This window comes from Rosa chinensis, chromosome 2 (genome assembly GCF_002994745.2).
Source record: "Rosa chinensis cultivar Old Blush chromosome 2, RchiOBHm-V2, whole genome shotgun sequence".
Classification (NCBI taxonomy): domain Eukaryota; kingdom Viridiplantae; phylum Streptophyta; class Magnoliopsida; order Rosales; family Rosaceae; genus Rosa; species Rosa chinensis.
The window spans coordinates 29,372,703-29,389,742 of record NC_037089.1 but is presented as its reverse complement, the minus strand read 5'-3'; the positions used below and the strand labels follow the sequence as shown (position 1 = coordinate 29,389,742).

Here is a 17,040-nt window from a genome sequence, read left to right as displayed (position 1 = left end):
TCTGAAGTATGACTTACCTGGGTCTGTTGTGGCTTAGAGTCGGAGAAAGCATTTAGCATCTGGCTTTTGTTTTATAATGGATTCAATGACTATATATTGATCCTAATCCTGTTGTATCACAACTCGATGATCTTGTTTGCATCCGACACAAACTTTTTGGTGTTATCAATTGTCTCCCTCCCAACATGATCCTAAGAGTTGCTGGCGATAACTAGAGCTTCTTGCAGTGCAATTGTCGCACAATTGTCGACCCTGCTTCTGCGCTTACTTCTTGGGTTCCAATGGTTGTTTTCTTGAAGATCTTTGCTCCTTAATTTTCTAGTATGTGAATTTCACTCAGATGCCAGGTTTTTGCTTTGGCAATCTTGGGTGCTATATATTCTGTTATCAATAGTTTTCTTCTTGGTCAGAATTGTACTACCAATGTGAGAGTCTAAACTTCTAATTGCCTACCACTGCAGGCCTTACTACCACTGCAGGGGTAAATAACCTTGTCCTAGAAAGTATAGTTTCGGAAGATTTTCTCAAGAATTTTGCAAAGATGTTGTTGCTCTATTCGCCTTTTCTTTTGAATGGGATACTTAGAGCATCAGCAGTGGGGACCTATTTTTTAGACTCAAATTTGGGTCTAAATAAGTTGGAATAGGCCTCATCAAAAAGCCCGCGGATCAAGTGGGTCGATGGAGGCCCGCCGGCCCGCAGGGCTTTTGACCCGGCCCGGCCCGTCAAAAAACCCGCAAAAGCCCGCCTTGGTGGGCCGATGGAGGCCCGCAAAAAAGCCCGCAAAAACTCGACCCGGCCCGCCAAAAGCCCGCTAGGCCCGGCCCGTAAAAGCCCGCTAGGCCCGGCCCGTAAAAGCCCTCAAAATATTTTTATATATATATATATATGTGTGTGTGTGTGTGTGTGTGTGTGTTTATATATATATATATATATATATATATATATATATATATATATTAATATATATATATATATATATATATGTATGTATGTATGTGTGTGTGTGTTATATATATAGATATATCTATATGTGTGTGTGTTTATAAATATATATATATATAGACACATATAGATATATATTTGTGTGTGTGTTTATATAGATATATATATATAGTCATATAGATATATATATATATATATATATATATCAATATATCATATATGTGTGTGTGTGTTTATATATATATATATATATGTGTGTGTGTGTGTGTGTGTGTGTGTGTGTGTTTATATATATATATATTAATATATATGTGTGTGTGTATAGAGAGAGAGAGAGAGATATATATGTGTGTGTGTGTGTGTGTGTGTGTGTGGAAGTTCTTATACTATTATACTTCTATATAAAATATATGCATATATATATATATATTCTACATATCGGTTGACCAATCCGATCGGATTCGAAAATATGGTGAAATTGGCTAAATTTTTTACCACACTCATAATCTATTGTAATAAACTCATCCAACGGTCGGTTTTTCCATTTTCTTTGAATTGATAGGGGTTGCTCTTTGGAGTGTATGATATATAAATATAGGTTTATAAGAGTAACTACGTTTGACCTAGTTGATCGTATTCGAAACGAGAACCAAATTGGCTGAATTTTCTACAACCACCATAAAATATTACAATCTCTCCATCGAGCGGTTGGTTTCTCCGAATTCATTTTCTACTTCATGGTTGCTTTAGAATGAACCTAAACAATTTAAATGCAATGTATAAGTCATACAACTATAGGAATAAAATTGGTATAGACCAATGTGTTTGTAATTAAAATTAATTTTTTTTATCTTATATCCACGCACATCCATTGATGGAATATATTCAAACGTGATGTGAAAAAATAAGCACATTTCGCAGTTGTCACGGCATCGGTCAACCAATAAAACATATAAGTGACTACGGTTGACCAATCCGATCGGATTCGAAAATATGGTGAAATTGGCTAAATTTTTTACCACACTCATAATTTATTGTAATAAACTCATCCAACGGTCGGTTTTTCCATTTTCTTTGAATTGATAGGGGTTGCTCTTTGGAGTGTATGATATATAAATATAGATTTATATGAGTAACTACGTTTGATCTAGTTGATCGAATTCGAAACGATAACCAAATTGGCTGGATTTTCTACAATCACCATAAAACATTACAATCTCTCCATCGAGCGGTTGGTTTCTCCGAATTCATTTTCTACTTCATGGTTGCTTTAGAATGAACCTAAACAATTTAAATGCAATGTATAAGTCATACAACTTTATGAATAAAATTGGTATAGACCAATGTGTTTGTAATTAAAATTATTTTTTTTTATCTTATGTCCACGCACATCCATTGATGAAATATATACAAACGTGATGTGAAAAAATAAGCACGTTTCGCGGTTGTCACGGCATCGGTCAACCAATAAAACATATAAGTGACTACGGTTGACCAATCCGATCGGATTCGAAAATATGGTGAAATTGGCTAAATTTTTTACCACACTCATAATTTATTGTAATAAACTCATTCAACGGTCGGTTTTTCCATTTTCTTTGAATTGATAGGGTTGCTCTTTGGAGTGTATGATATATAAATATAGGTTTATAAGAGTAACTATGTTTGACCTAGTTGATCGAATTCGAAACGTGAACCAAATTGGCTGGATTTTCTACAACCACCATGAAACATTACAATCTCTCCATCAAGCGGTTGGTTTCTCTGAATTCATTTTCCACTTCATGGTTGCTTTAGAATGAACTTAAACAATTTAAATGCAATGTATAAATCATATAACTTTAGGAATAAAATTAGTATAGTCCAATGTGTTTGTAATTAAAATTAATTTTTTTTATCTTATGTCCACGCACATCCATCGATGGAATATATACAAACGTGATGTGAAAAAATAAGTACATTTCCCGGTTGCCACGCCATCGGTCAACCAATAAAACATATAAGTGACTACGGTTGACCAATCCGATCGGATTCAAAAATATGGTGAAATTGGCTAAATTTTTTACCACACTCATAATTTATTGTAATAAACTCATCTAACGGTCGGTTTCTCATTTTCTTTGAATTGCTATATGTAGCTCTTTGGAGTGTATGATGTATAAATATAGATTTATAAAAAGTTAGTGTCTTTAAAAATTTATTTATCAACAAATTAGTATCTATATATAAATATAGATTTTTTTTGGTACAATATAGTTATATAGATTGTTATCTTTGGTTGTATTTGATCATTATCCATTGAATTTCCAAAGCTTGATTAAAAAAAAAAAAACTTGTGTCGTTAAATATTTATTTATAAATAAAGCCCGCAAGGCCCGGCCCAAAAAAGCCCGCAAGGCTAAGCCCGGCCCGGCCCGAAAAAGCCCGCAAAGCCTACTTTATATGGACTGGCTTGGATCCTTTGATTTTTAATAAAGCCCGGCCCGCAATTATTTAAAAATATAGCAAAGCCCGGCCCGGCCCGTTGACGACCCCTAAGTTGGAATAGTGATTTGGGTCCATATGAATAGCGTACAAAATGACTTACTTTTATTAGGTGTTGCAGTGGTGTAAGACTTATTTTTGGATCCATATTTTAGACTCATTTTTTTAGAGTTGACATGATTAAATTGATTAATTGTGCACCATTGGATTAAAGAAGCAACAAATCTGGGCCACCCATTTTAATATCATATAGCTGTGAAGAATGATAGTGTGTGATGGTGGTCCCCACGCCATAAGCTTCAAACACAAACAACTGAAACAAGTGGGATTTTCAGATTTTGTTTCCCATGTGGCGGGTCCCACAATTTATGAGTCCACATGGATTTGAGTCCTTCCTTGGACCAAATCTGCTCCAAAATTTAAGTCTCCGGGAGTTATGAATTTCATCTCCGACCCACTGCAGCACAATTCCAAACTTTTATTTTGGACCCAAAAATAGGTCCCCACTGCTGATGCTCGTAGGTAGGAATTTATGACTATTGAACTGACAATTTACTAATGGAACCATACTGTTTTCCCTTAGCAATAGAATGAGGTTGAAACTCTAAATCCTGTTTTGTATTGGTAATAGTTAATAAAAAAAAAGGTGCATTAGTTTTTGTGATAAGTCGTTCTTCAATAACGATGGTCCATCAATTTGGCCTCGCGCTAATTTTATCAAACGATATCCACTTTCAAGTATTGGTCAACCCTCTTGTGATCCTAAAAGGGGTCTATGATCTAAACTTAATTTCATCTTTATTCACGACCAGACCTATTGCCTAATATTTTTTAAACATTTCGCAAGCTTAAGTAGAAAATAAATGAACAGAAAAGATGGTAGATCACTATTGTACCAATACGAAGAAAAAAAAAAAAAACACTAGTATTCTTCTCTGTAAGGATTAGGAAATGGCACTATCATGCTGAACAATATGTCCCAAATTATGGGAGGTTGTTTTCAACGTTTATCTCACATCAGTACCAATACGAAGTTAAAAAGACAAAGAGTTGATAGTAACATACTTAAGGTTAAAAAGACAAAGAGTTGATAGTAACATACTTAAGTTCTTTCATAGCACCGTACATCAAAATTATTATAAAAACTACGTAAACATAAAACAATAGGTGAACAAACTAAAATATATCAAAAACTACTTTTCTTATACTTATCAACTACTTGAACAGTTTCTCACTTAATCAACAGTTTATCACCATTTTGTGTTCAAATTAAGTGGGGTAAAAGAATCGTTATGCCCACTTTTTGGAGGTGGGCGCCTCAGGGCTGGCGGACATGTAACTTGCTCTGGTGGAGTCAGTTTGCATCCTTTGTCTTTTGGGGTTGTTGAAGATGTCCACTTGTTGGCATCCGTGACTCTATAGTCTTGTGAATTATTTGAAGAACTCATCTTTTGAGAATAAATATTGACTAAAATTTTTAACCGAAACTTGCTGAGAATAAATTGAGAATAACAGGATCAAGGGCCTCTATATATAGGGCTTGTTTTTCCTTTCCAAAATACGAGAGGAATTTTAATAGGATTATGAGTAAACTTTTCAAAACATAATAGGAAAAATTTCTCAATCCAAAAGGAAAAGGGAAAAGTTTTAACAGATCTACTCACCTAAGAGACATTTTTTGAAGGACTGTAAGGGACAAGTGGATTTGATGGGCATGGCTTTAAGTTGTTATGATTTCAGTCTTTGAATTTAATACAAATGGCTGAGATCACTTTTCTCTCACGGTTCCTTAAAACTGTCCCTTACGTGAACATTCCTTAAAGTTTTAATCCATATCACAACAAGAAAATTCAAACCAAAATGTATTATTAACTCTTGGTTTATCAATATTATTACACCTTGATATACAAATTTTTATTTTTGCACAACCGACCTGATCATTTGGAATGTCGCCAACTTGGAAGTCATGTGTTGAAGTCCAACTAAAACTGTTCCTTAAGTGAACATTCCTCAAAATCTTAATCCATATCACAACAAGAAAGTTCAAACTAAAATGTATTATGAACTCCTGGTTTATCAATATTATTACACCTAGATTGATATATAAATTTTTATTTTTGTACAACCAAGCTCATTTGGAATGTCGCCAACTTGGAAGTCCTGTGTTAAACTCCAACTGTGTTATAAGTCCACAATGCCTCTAGAATCCAGACACTAGAGTCATCAACTTTGCAAACATCATTTGAACAAATCCCACAGAGTAACCGAAATCAGTGTACTTCCTCAGTTTAGATAAAAAGGAAAAATAGTGTACTATTTCTCAAAGCCATCAGCTAAAGAGAAAGGAAATATGTGATCGAGTGGCCAAATTTTGTGTGAAAGATAGAAGTGGTGGTGAGCGAATTTTTCTGTAAAACAAGCTCTTGTATGTTGGCTTTGCTTATGAATGATGTCTGTATATATTGGTAGTTTGGTTGGGGAGATGGGCTGCACTCTGAAACAACGAATGGTTATGCCAATCTGCGCTATTCATGTTAAAGAGTTTGATGCTGCATGCTTGAAAGTCGAAACCAATGTGTGAAAAGTAAAATATCAGCAAATATATATAATTATCTTCTGGGGTGTTTGTGTTAAAGTTATGGAGATACAGACGGCGCCACTACCCTTTTGTAATATGTATACTGTTTGTTTGAGATAAAGCTATCAATGTGAAGGTAATCACTTCGAAGCCAGTGTGGTAATAATATTTCTACAATCTTTAGAGGAAGAATCTCGTACGTGTACTATTGTTTTTTTTTATTTTTTATTTTAAAAAAACTCACCCCATTCCCACCCTTGATGGGGCTCGAACTCCTGACCTCTTATATATGAGACCAAAGTCTTACCACCCCACCAAACACACACACCCTACAATTGCATTTTAATTTACGTCTCGTACGTGTACTATTGTTACTTGCGTCTCAACCCTACAATTGCATTTTAATTTACAATTATGGTACTGAAAACTGATGAGAGCAATTTTTATGCATTTTGATAAACTGTAATGGTTTTGTAAGCACCTCTTGTTTTGTTTTTTTTTTTTTTTTTTTGAGAATGTTGTTCGATCTGGTAGGGTTGTGCAAAAACCGGTTCAAACCGACTGATCCAAACATTTAGTTGAGTTCAATTTCCCATGTCAAAAAATTGAATCTTGGTCTAAATGTAACTAAACGGATTTAGTTTGGTTCACGAGTAGCTCAAACATATGTTAACTGAACCAAACCACTAGATGTACAATAAAAAAAATTATAATAGAAATTTGCAATTGCTCAAGGGGACTAAGAGTCTAAGATTCTTCGCAGTAGAAGAATTTTTTAACATGTACTGGGGTTTATCTAAATGAAATTGCATGAGGCAGTCTTTCTTCAATCTTTTCGGTTTTACAAGGAAAAAGGTCTGCCGTGCTTCTAGAACAACAGGATCGAACACCTTCTCCCTCACTCTATATATCTTTAGCAGCAAGTTAACCCAGAGCTAACTGGTTCCCGAGAAATCATCATGGCTACCAGATCAAGGCTTTCAAAGAGTAATAATATCCGATCATCTTTCTTCTACGATCATTTCATTTTGTTTCACTTGTAACTGCCCAATGGATTCTTTTATATTTACTGGTGCTGTCATTGCAAAGGTATAAGTGTACAATAACAAGTGATTAATCAATCTGAAACATACAAGCAACTGTTTTAATAAGCTTTGTTAAGTGACGAACCTCTAACAATCAAAGTATCAAACTACCTAGTTCAGTGATCAAACTGTTTTAGAAATTTGAAGACCTTTGCTTTTTTAGGCCTCAGGCTCCGATTATGCACTCCAAATTATATTGTATTATTTTCTAACACTCTAAACATTTGGAGCTAGCATGAGTACATGATAATTCTGTCGGAGTATGAGTCCAAATAACATGGGTTTTGTCACCTTTTCATAAAGATATGACCAGTTTTACTCCTAATCAATGTTATCAAACACGTGACGATGTTCAAAGATAACCAGTAAAACGAGGGTAAAGCATGATGAACTTAATGCTAAACAAAATTAAAATAACGCATGGTTGTAAATATGACTCATACAAGTAGTTTCTTCATAAGTTCTAACTGCTTCTAAGTTTTCCTCCTCAGTTTTTTCTTCGTAGATGACATCTTTGAACATGTTTAACTCCACCTCTCCAAAAACTGGCAATCTTTTGTTTTTCCTTTTGCCATCAAAGAACTGCATGTCCAGCTTTTTGTATTCCTTCTCGTCTTTCTTCGATATAATGTGATCCTTCGACGGAGTCCATGTCGAAACTAGAGCAGTCGTCGGTTTCTTTTGCGTATTCGAAGATGGTATGTTTGGCGAAGGTTGTCGTGGCACATACTTGTTGTTGTTGGTTAACTTCTTCGTGCTTTGTTTCTTCATATATATTAGGTAGAGCAATAACAAGCAAAACGTTTTATGTTTAGTTAGCTTCTTCGTGATTATGCGTACGCTGTAATGTGCTTTTCTTCTGTGGTTTTTCTTGTGCGGTTTGGTCGTGTATTTATAGAATAAGAGGGGCAAGATTATCCTATTCAAGGTTGGTTTTGAATTTGGAGTAAAACTTATTTATTTGGAAAACAATTATGTGCCTACTTTGAAAAGGATTTGAATGGACAATTCAGTAACTTAAAACGTGACCATCACCGATAAGATTATGGAATTATAACTTCTAAAGTGTTTTTTTTTTTTAATTTTTATTTTATTTATTTATTTATTTTTTAAAGGAGCTCCTAAAGTTTATTAGATTGATTTGATCAAAAAAAAAAAAAAAGTTTATCAGATTGAGTTTTATTGTGTTCTTTTTAGCAGATTGCAAATTAACATGACAAAAGTAACTATTACGTACTTAGACAACTTCATAAACACATAAAGCAATACATCCTGAAACCATAAAATCAAAAGTCCACAAGTTTTCTAGGGTGTGATAGGGCCTGTTTGGTCTTAGGCATCAAAAGGATCAAGGAGGTGTCATACGTTAGAAGGCGTAGGGTTCTTGCTTTTTTTAGTTGATTGCTTTTGTTGGTAGTTTTCTTTGTTTTGGATTTTAGTTTTCTAGATTTCCTTTGGGTTTGAGTGCTCTGATGAGCATGCATTGTAATATGAGGGCTGGTTTGTACCCTTCATGCTTGACCGAGTGAGGTCGTTATGATTTTATATCAATGGATTAGTCTTCCGTTGCCCTAAAAAAAAAAAAAGTCCACAAATTTTTCCGACACACGTATCGAGAAGTTACATATCCCACTAATGGAGAGTCAATAATCATGATATCACTTAATTACCCACGTACCCGCGTGTGAAAAAGGATGAGAGGCCCAAAAAAAAGGCTCTAGTCCACAAACAACATCACCTGAATTCAAAGATTCGATGGAATATGTTCGATATAAGAACATAGATTTAATTATATTTGATATAATAGAGATTTGAGAAAATATATCTGGTCAATTTTTGAAAAACAAGTATAATGTGCAAAGAGTAATTATTCTATAGTTCCACAATATCACCTAATAGTGTTGCAATGCTTAGCGGTAGTCTGTATGTCGGTACTAAATTTTAGCGACGTCCGATAAAATTAGAATGAATCAAATAATGGTTCACTAGCTGGAGAAATTCTTAGGTGGGGATTTCCCCACCACGTGGCTTTAGGGCCACCCAATCAGAAGAAAGAAAATTTTTCATCTTTTCCGAAACTGCCCCTACTCTTTAAATGTACAATACCCAAAAGATCACCCTGTTGAGCAATAATTGGTCTCCCGCACCACATGACGGTGCGGGTGCCCCACGCAGGTCTTTCTCTCACTAGCTGACCAAAAAGAAAAGAACAAACGGTCACTGTTTTGGGCCAATGACCCGCTAATTCCGTTAAAACCTAACCCGACAGGCCCACCTTCATTCTCTGTTACTTCTCTACTCCCTCTCAGTCTCAATCTCTCTCTCAAAGTCTCAAACTTTGAAATTCCCAAAACCCTTTGGGGTGTGGAGCTCACAGATCGCCTTGTATTCCAGGTATGCTACTTAAATCCCCAATTCCCTAAACCCTAAAACTTGATTCACACACGTCTGCTCTACTTCTTTGTAAAGTTCAAGTCTTTAGGGTTCTAATTTTTCTTGTGCATTCAGAATTGTTGAAATTTCCAACGATTATTGATCATTTTTAGTAAAATTTTAGTATTATGTTTTTGCCGAGAGCAATCCAAATATGTAAGTGAAAAAAAATTCGGAAATTGGGCTTAAGCTTTGGGTGTCTGAGGTTTAGTCTTCCTAGTCTTGCTTAGGTTGATTTAGTATTTTCGTTTTCTTGTTGTGATTACTCTTAATTGGTTTGGTTAAGTGACAAAGAGCCCTCTGCTTGAAATTGAATTCAGCAAAATTGTTGTTAAGGGTCAGGGTATGAATCCCAGTTAATGTTTTTGTGGGACTGGATTTTGGTTTAGTTTCTTTGTAAATAACCATGGTGGTTAATTGGAACATAAATATCTAATGGTCATTGTGATTGTTCTGTTGTTCTCAGTTGCTCTTGTGAGTTTGGTTAAGTATATGTTAAAAATAAGTGGAAACTATTTTGGCAGCAAAACTACAATCTGTGTTAATGAGTGTGTTGTGAGTTGAAATCAATCAAATCATGAGAAAGTTGCTTCTTTTAAAGTGAAATTTCAAAAGCTTCTCACCATCAAAGTTATAATGTTTCTACGCTGATATTACTGAACTCTGCACTATATCAAACTGATAATGATTACAGTTAATGGTTTTCCTCATCTCATTTCCTGTAATTTTATGGTTTTGTTGACATTATTGTGCTCCCTTCTTCCCGGCCGTAACCCGAATTTCTTGACTTCTATTATATGGTCAATTCAATATGTCACAATGACCTGTTGAAATCTATAAAGTAATGCATATCCTAAAGTGATGACTAAATGACTATCTAGGTTCATTGTGTTTCTGTATCTGGTAAAGACTGCTGCAGAAGAGATTGACCTTGCATTGGTGATGGTGGATGCGTGGTGGTCCCTGTTAGCTGCTATCCCTGCAGTGGTTGCAGGACAAGCATATCGGGTCAAGAAAAGGCGCGCTGAAGAGCAGAGATTAAAGAGTGCTAGGGGAAGGGAGAAGAGTTCTGATGAGATTTTTGTCTGTGAGAGGGTATGCACATCAAAGAGAATGCTCAAAAAGGTAGGTGCGTTCTCAAAGGACCCTATTCCTGATACGTGTGTTACTGTATGTGGTGTCTCTGAGCTCGATGCATGCGCTGATGCATGTGCGCGCACTGTTTGCGTGAACCAACACCAAGTGCCCAACTGGAATGACATCTGCCTTCGGAGATGCCAGAGTGAATGTCTAAAACTCTCTTCCTCCAGTTCTTCGTAGGACGTTCTATTTTGATTTGAAAGAGAGGTGTGTATAACAAGTTGAGTTATCATAGTGTTGTCAGCCACTCCCATTTCTGATATGTATTTTCTGATTGCGGATGTCATTGAATTGGTTATCAATATTAAGCTTACAAGCATGAACTAGGTATTGGTGCTGCATTTACTTCAAGGCTTTTTGTTGCACAAACTTGGTTGGTGTTGGTTAGAAATTAGTCTTTCTGGTGAAAGTACTCTTTTCTGTCTATTTTAACAAAAAAGAAAAGAAAAAAAGAACAGCCCTTTTCTGCTTATTATTCATCCATCAATAGCTTCCCATCAGTTATCATTGATTGCTTATTGATTAAGTAGCGAATCCATCCATTTCTAAGAGAAGTTATGATGTTACAATGAAAAAGCTCTTAAAGCCGAAGCCTTACCCTTAACTAATTCAGCACTAAAATAATTAAAGCTCTGCAGCAGACTCATCACTGGTAACAGCTTCCTTTACCTTCTCTGCTGTCTTGTGCACAGCATCAGCAGCTGATTTAGCTGATTCCTCTACTGTATGTTTGCTTGTTTCGAAGCTCTTCTGAGCTGCGTCCTTCATCTTATCTCCCATGCCTTCACCCTCAGTTTCGTCCTTTTTATCCTGCCCCCTGAAACTAATTCACCGATTTAGAAGCTTGGCTTCGAAGAATTAACATAACTCAGCAAAAGTTTATCCTCATTTCAAAAACTAACCAAAAGTTGGGATGCGTAAGGAACAAAATGCGGAGTTTTTCAAGAATCCTTATTTTCAAAAGAGGGGATAAACTTTGTTACGTGTTCTCAACGTTCCCAGTTTATCATCCCGCACTCTGTAAGGAGAACAAGATAATAAATTGATATGTTGGGACACCATTGCCATGTACTTTTGCTGGTTTGGACAAACCAGCGACATTGGTTTATGATAATGAAACAATAGGTCTACTATATCAATAATTATACTTACTCTAAAGATGGAGGCATAAACTGCATCTGCATATCTGATAATGAAACAATAGGTCTACTATATCAATAATTATACTTACTCTAAAGATGGAGGCATAAACTGCATCTGCATATCTGATATGACGGTTTTCATCTTATCCCAGGCAGATTGATGAGACTTTTGCAGCATAGAGACTGTGTCTTGCAGCACAGACAGTGTCTTTGTATAATAGGTTTGCTGCTCCTCATTCTGTTGTCCTTCTTCTCCAATTGTTTTCGGAATCTGTAGTGAGACGATGATGAACCAGAAGAGGAGAAGTGCAGTTCTTCTGCTAAATTTGTCCATGCCACTAAAATTGGAGGATTAAAATAGGAGCTCAAATGGGTCATATCAATTATCATACATTAGGTTGTTGTCTGAAATTTGAACACTTTGTAGGCTTCTAGCTAGTTACATATGTAAGGTAACGTGGGGTGTGCTTCTTGTATGTAGGATTCAGAATTTGAATATGTCAATCATGGCTGAGATTAAATGGAAATGTAGGCATAATGATTTATGGCTTGCAATTAATATTGACCAAGTGCAATAACTAATCATGTGGATCTCTAGCATGTTAATCTGATCTCAGTCGCACTTTTCCTGTTAAATCTCCTCTTACAATTTCATTTTAATTTTTGCCGACAAATTGGTGGTCGCGAAGTTGCCTTTTTTATTTCTTTATATACACAATTACTTTTGGCAACGAGATTTTGTATACTTTTGCGGACAAAACAATTGGCGGAAGAAGTTGTCTTTTGATTTCCTAAACAATGAGTTTTTGCCCATGAAAATGCCGTCACAAGTTTTGCCGACAAATTTTTCTTAATAGAAATATTCGTTTCAAACTTGATAATATTCATTGTGTTTGTCTATTTTCAATAGGTCTTTTTATCTATGCTGAAATTGGGTTTATATATATGATTTGACTATAGTGTTGTAATTGAACGTATGATATTGATCCCCTATTTTCTCAATGATATATAATTTATGATTCAGTATCCTACATGTTACTAGAGGTTTCTTGACCCTCAAGGGATTTCATGCTTAGCCACTTCTTAAGGAAACCCTATTTGCACTTTCATCAGGATGAACCCGGAAAGGGGCTTCCAATTTCACAGCCACCACCAACATACACCACCACCGATTGCATAGCAAATGCAATAATATCATGGAACCACTTAGTATAAAATTATAAATTCTTTCGGAAGGATATGTAGAAAATTGTCATTGCTGTTGACATCGATGAGGTTTTGGGGAACTTCATGTCGGCTCTTAAGTCTCAACGGTTTCATTACTGCCGTCTACTACGTGTATGACTACAACAAGGTATGGAACTCTACGTTCCGAAGCTGAAGCTGATACTAGTGTACACGAGTTCTTCAAAACTTCGTATTTCAAGACTGGAATCCAACCACTCCTGGGTGCTCAGGAGGCACTTCGTAAGTTGTCAGCAAGTTGTAACATGTCAGTTGTAACTTTGCGGCAGAACATTCTTAAGCAGCAGACATTTCAATGGCTTGAAGAGCATTATCCTGGACTGTTTCAAGGGATTCACTTTGGCAACCAGTATGGTCAAGATGAATGGAAAGTCCAGGCCTAAGTCAGAATTTTTCATGCCTACGAAAGCATTCACACTTTGGCATCTTTAACTTTCAAATAGCTTTATATGTTTGGAAAATTCTACAATATGTTAACGTATGACATGCATACAATTGCCTTAAAAGTGGTAAAATGAGTCCTCAACATAGTAATATTAGTCATCAAAGTAGTAATATGAGTCCTTAAAGTAGTATTTTCTTAGTTACCACATGAGTCCTCAAAATAGTAATATTAGTCCTTAAAGTGGTAACATGAGTCCTTAAAGTGGTAAATTTTCTTAGTTTACGATATGAGTCATGAAAATAGTAATATTAGTCCTCAAAGTAATAACATGAGTCCTTAGAGGGGTAAAAATAGTTGATGTATGAGAAATTTTAACATACCATAGCTTTACCCTATATGTTTCCATTCGGTCAATTTTCTAAGTTTCCATTCATCCATAGAAGTCCACATTGGAACCTGCTGGAGGGTTCTTATTTCATTATCTTTTTCATGGAATGATTGAATGGAACCTTCAAAGTTAATTAATAGAAAAATTCTAGGGTACATCGGTACATGCATGCACATACCTATTTTAAGGGTGCCAATTTCGTAGACTGACCATTCCACTATTCCAATTTAGTTTAGACTGCTCTTTTTTTGAGTTGAAAACCTCATTTTCTGAACCTTCTTGTTACAAATCTTTTGGCATAGGAGCAAAGGTTTTAATTGACGACAATCCAAAATATGCAATTGACAGTGCCAAGGTTGGGATTAGGGTAGTTCTACTTTTCGATTATGAGAACTCATATACATGGTCTAAGACGGAGTCTATTAATCAACCCCCCTTGATCACCAAGGTTCATAAATGGGAAGCAGTGGAGAAGCAGTTAACGGGATTAATACACAAGACTAGTGATCCTTATTATTAGGAACTAGCATTTTTCCAAAGTTATTATTATTATTTTTTTTTAGAAAAATAAAAAAGAAAAAAGTTGGTTATTATAGAGAAAAGAAAATGGGAGAGAGAAAAGTGGGTTGTGGATATTTTTTTTCAATTTTTTTATAATAAAAATATATTTTGTAAATGTCTTAATTATCCTTGTGATTTAATTAATTCTCAAAGTTTATTAATCTTCCAGGGTCAATTATGTCAAAAGTTTAGATTTTGGCTAACAAAACATCTTCTCTTAATAATAGTATAGATAACAAAAGCATTTCTACTGGAAGTTTATATATAGTGGATTCGTCATATTAATTACTACAAAACTCCACACTCTAGGGTTTGTAGACGATTCTGTTGGCCCTCATCAATGGCTTTACACTCTTTTGAATTTGAACCATCACCACACTTCTATTAGTTTCAGATGACTGATAACGGAGTAGCTTCACGTTCCGGGGTTACATAGACTCCCATCATTTCAATTGCAACGGTATTCGAAATGCAAAATCATTTTAAGTTTCATATTTGGAATATTTCCATTTGGATACTTTGGCAGTTCTTTAAGGACTCTTACTCTTACTACTTCATTGTTCGAGACTTCCGTTTGACATGCAGCGATCGGTTGATCTAGTTATTACTCGGCCATATATTCTCTATGTGGTGATCGTTTTTCATTTGGCACTAAATATAACAAATCGAAGCTCACAATTTAATTTGATTAGTACGTAAATTCAACGATCAGTAAGGTGGTGTAGTTAATTATAATCTACAAGTATAAAAATGTGTTAGGGAAATTTTTAAGAACACTACATGAATTTAAGGCCACTCTGAATTAAGGTGGCCAACGTTTGTGAAAATAATGGACTATGAAATCCGACATACTTTTCATACATGCCGTCACTAACTCTGTTAACTCTATATTTTTATTCATTTTTTAAAGGGTATTTTAATATTTTTGCGCTCTCTCTCTCTCTCACTCACTTTCAAACTCAAGGCCCAATACTTCATCATCACCATTTCTCTCATCAGGTCACTCACTGCCTTTAATTGATTTTACTTCTTTTCTTTCTCTTATTCATTTCATGCAGCAACTTATTAACTTTGATATGATTTTTTCTTCATTTCTATCCTTTTGTTGTGGATCAGTAGCTGAATCCAAGCATAGATAATGCAGAGGAACATTGGCTTCTGCAAAAGCATGGTGAAAGATCACATTACTATCATGACTAAGGCCACTGATGGAGATTCCAACAACAACAAGATGATCGAAGAATATTGAAGATGATGAACTCTCTCTCTCTCTCTCCCTCCCTCCCTCCCTCCCTCCAATCCTCCAAAGAATCCATTACTATCTCAATCTTAATTTGCTCTCTAAAGAAATCCAGAAAAACCCATTACTGGATTTTGAGTATACTCCAAAGAACCATTTCTTCTCTCTCAATTTTTGCTCTCTAAAGAAACCCAGTATACCCATTACCGGAATTTTTGAAGGCCGGTAAGCAAATTTCGCACCGGAACCTCCTTGATCCTTACCACTCTGCTTCTTCTCCTCCCCGCCACCATGAACTGACTCCACAGAAACTTCATTCTTTTCTTAGCCTTATTATCATCCCCGGTGATCTTCCCCAACACCGAGTCTTCACTGGAGGTCTCCTCCGCAATCAAATTACCGTCCTTAGAATCAGAATCTACGTCGCCTCTCGCGATCGGCAGTCCGACTCGGCACTCGTGACGGCGACGCCTCCGGCGAATCTGACATCACCATGGAAAAGCCATAGCAATTTTTGATTTCATGCTGGGATATACTGAAGGAAGATGGTAAGGAGAGAGATAACTGGGTGTAGAGAGAAATTTTGGGTGTTCATAGCAATTGCTAGTGTTACATACCATTTTTTCTTCAATCAAACTTGAAGAGACCGAATTGCCCATATAAATATGACATTTGACATCCTCCGTAACGGAGGAGATAACGACATGTATGGAAGGTGGGCTGGTTTTCATAGTCCATGTACTGAAGTTGGGTTTCACAAACGTTGACCACCTTAATTTGGAGTGGCCTTTTTTTGAAGGAAAAATTCTTTGAATTAGCGATTGAAATCGCTCATAAGGGCATCCCAATAGGGAGCATACAAAGGACAGAAATGGCTTTGGCCTAGAGCTAAGGTAAGACAAATCAGAAAGTATACTACACCAACCAATTGTCCTTGTACAATAAAACAATGCTCTGAAACTTTTCTAGAGAAACTAGCATAAACTGAAAGTAAATCTCCAGCCTCCTCAAGATAATTACCAACAATAGAAATATTGTCACGATCTTGAGATTTGTAGATCCAACCATTAGAATCCGCAATCTGGATATGCAAAAGATCAGCAGACCAATCAAAACTAGACTCATCCCAGTATAAAGAACACTGCTCGCCAAGGCAAGAAATTGTGGTACTCACAATGTAATTACACTGAGACTTCTTGTAGAATTTAGGAATGAGCAGTCTACCTGTGAGTAAAAACAACACATCCAAGGGAATGAAAATAGCACAATTGAGCAAAAGACTAGGTAAAAGGTCTCCTGGGTCCCAAATCCAGACCCAGGGATAGAGCTAGCCCACCAAATCAGTGAAATTGGCCTCAAGATAGCCCAAAAGCCAGGTAACCCAGAATGATGTGGAGACCCATGGCAGCAACCT

The 17,040-nt window shown here is 35.9% G+C and overlaps 2 protein-coding genes and 1 pseudogene across 3 annotated transcripts; 2 read left to right on the top strand and 1 right to left on the bottom strand.

Annotated features, from left to right (window-relative positions):
• Nucleotides 1–9,347: 9,347 nt before the first annotated feature.
• On the top strand, nt 9,348–11,010 carry LOC112185421 (uncharacterized protein At5g64816). 2 transcript variants are annotated; one of them, XM_024323675.2, is made up of 2 exons: nt 9,348–9,486; nt 10,435–11,010. In XM_024323675.2, the coding sequence occupies exon 2, from the start codon at nt 10,468–10,470 to the stop codon at nt 10,843–10,845; it is 378 nt and encodes a 125-aa protein (XP_024179443.1). In that variant the 5' UTR covers nt 9,348–9,486; nt 10,435–10,467; the 3' UTR covers nt 10,846–11,010. The 2 variants fall into 2 exon arrangements, with proteins under 2 accessions (XP_024179443.1, XP_024179441.1); XM_024323673.2 differs by having other exon boundaries at nt 10,407–11,010.
• Nucleotides 11,011–11,112: 102 nt separating this feature from the next.
• Nucleotides 11,113–12,141, bottom strand: LOC112185420. The gene is made up of 2 exons (XM_040513351.1): nt 11,897–12,141; nt 11,113–11,482 (listed from the first exon to the last, which is right to left on the bottom strand). The coding sequence occupies exons 1-2, from the start codon at nt 12,139–12,141 to the stop codon at nt 11,290–11,292; spliced, it is 438 nt and encodes a 145-aa protein (XP_040369285.1). The 3' UTR covers nt 11,113–11,289.
• Nucleotides 12,142–12,313: 172 nt separating this feature from the next.
• LOC112184075 lies at nt 12,314–14,345 on the top strand (annotated as a pseudogene).
• The last annotated feature ends 2,695 nt before the right edge of the window (nt 14,346–17,040 follow it).

Excerpts from the sequence above, each read along its gene's own strand:
- LOC112185421 (XM_024323675.2), top strand. The coding sequence starts at position 10,468 with ATGGTGGATGCGTGGTGGTCCCTGTTAGCTGCTATCCCTGCAGTGGTT.
- LOC112185420 (XM_040513351.1), bottom strand. The coding sequence starts at position 12,141 with ATGGACAAATTTAGCAGAAGAACTGCACTTCTCCTCTTCTGGTTCATC. Across the intron at positions 11,483-11,896 it reads TTTATGCCTCCATCTTTAGA|GGGGCAGGATAAAAAGGACG; the intron begins GTAAGTATAATT and ends AATTAGTTTCAG.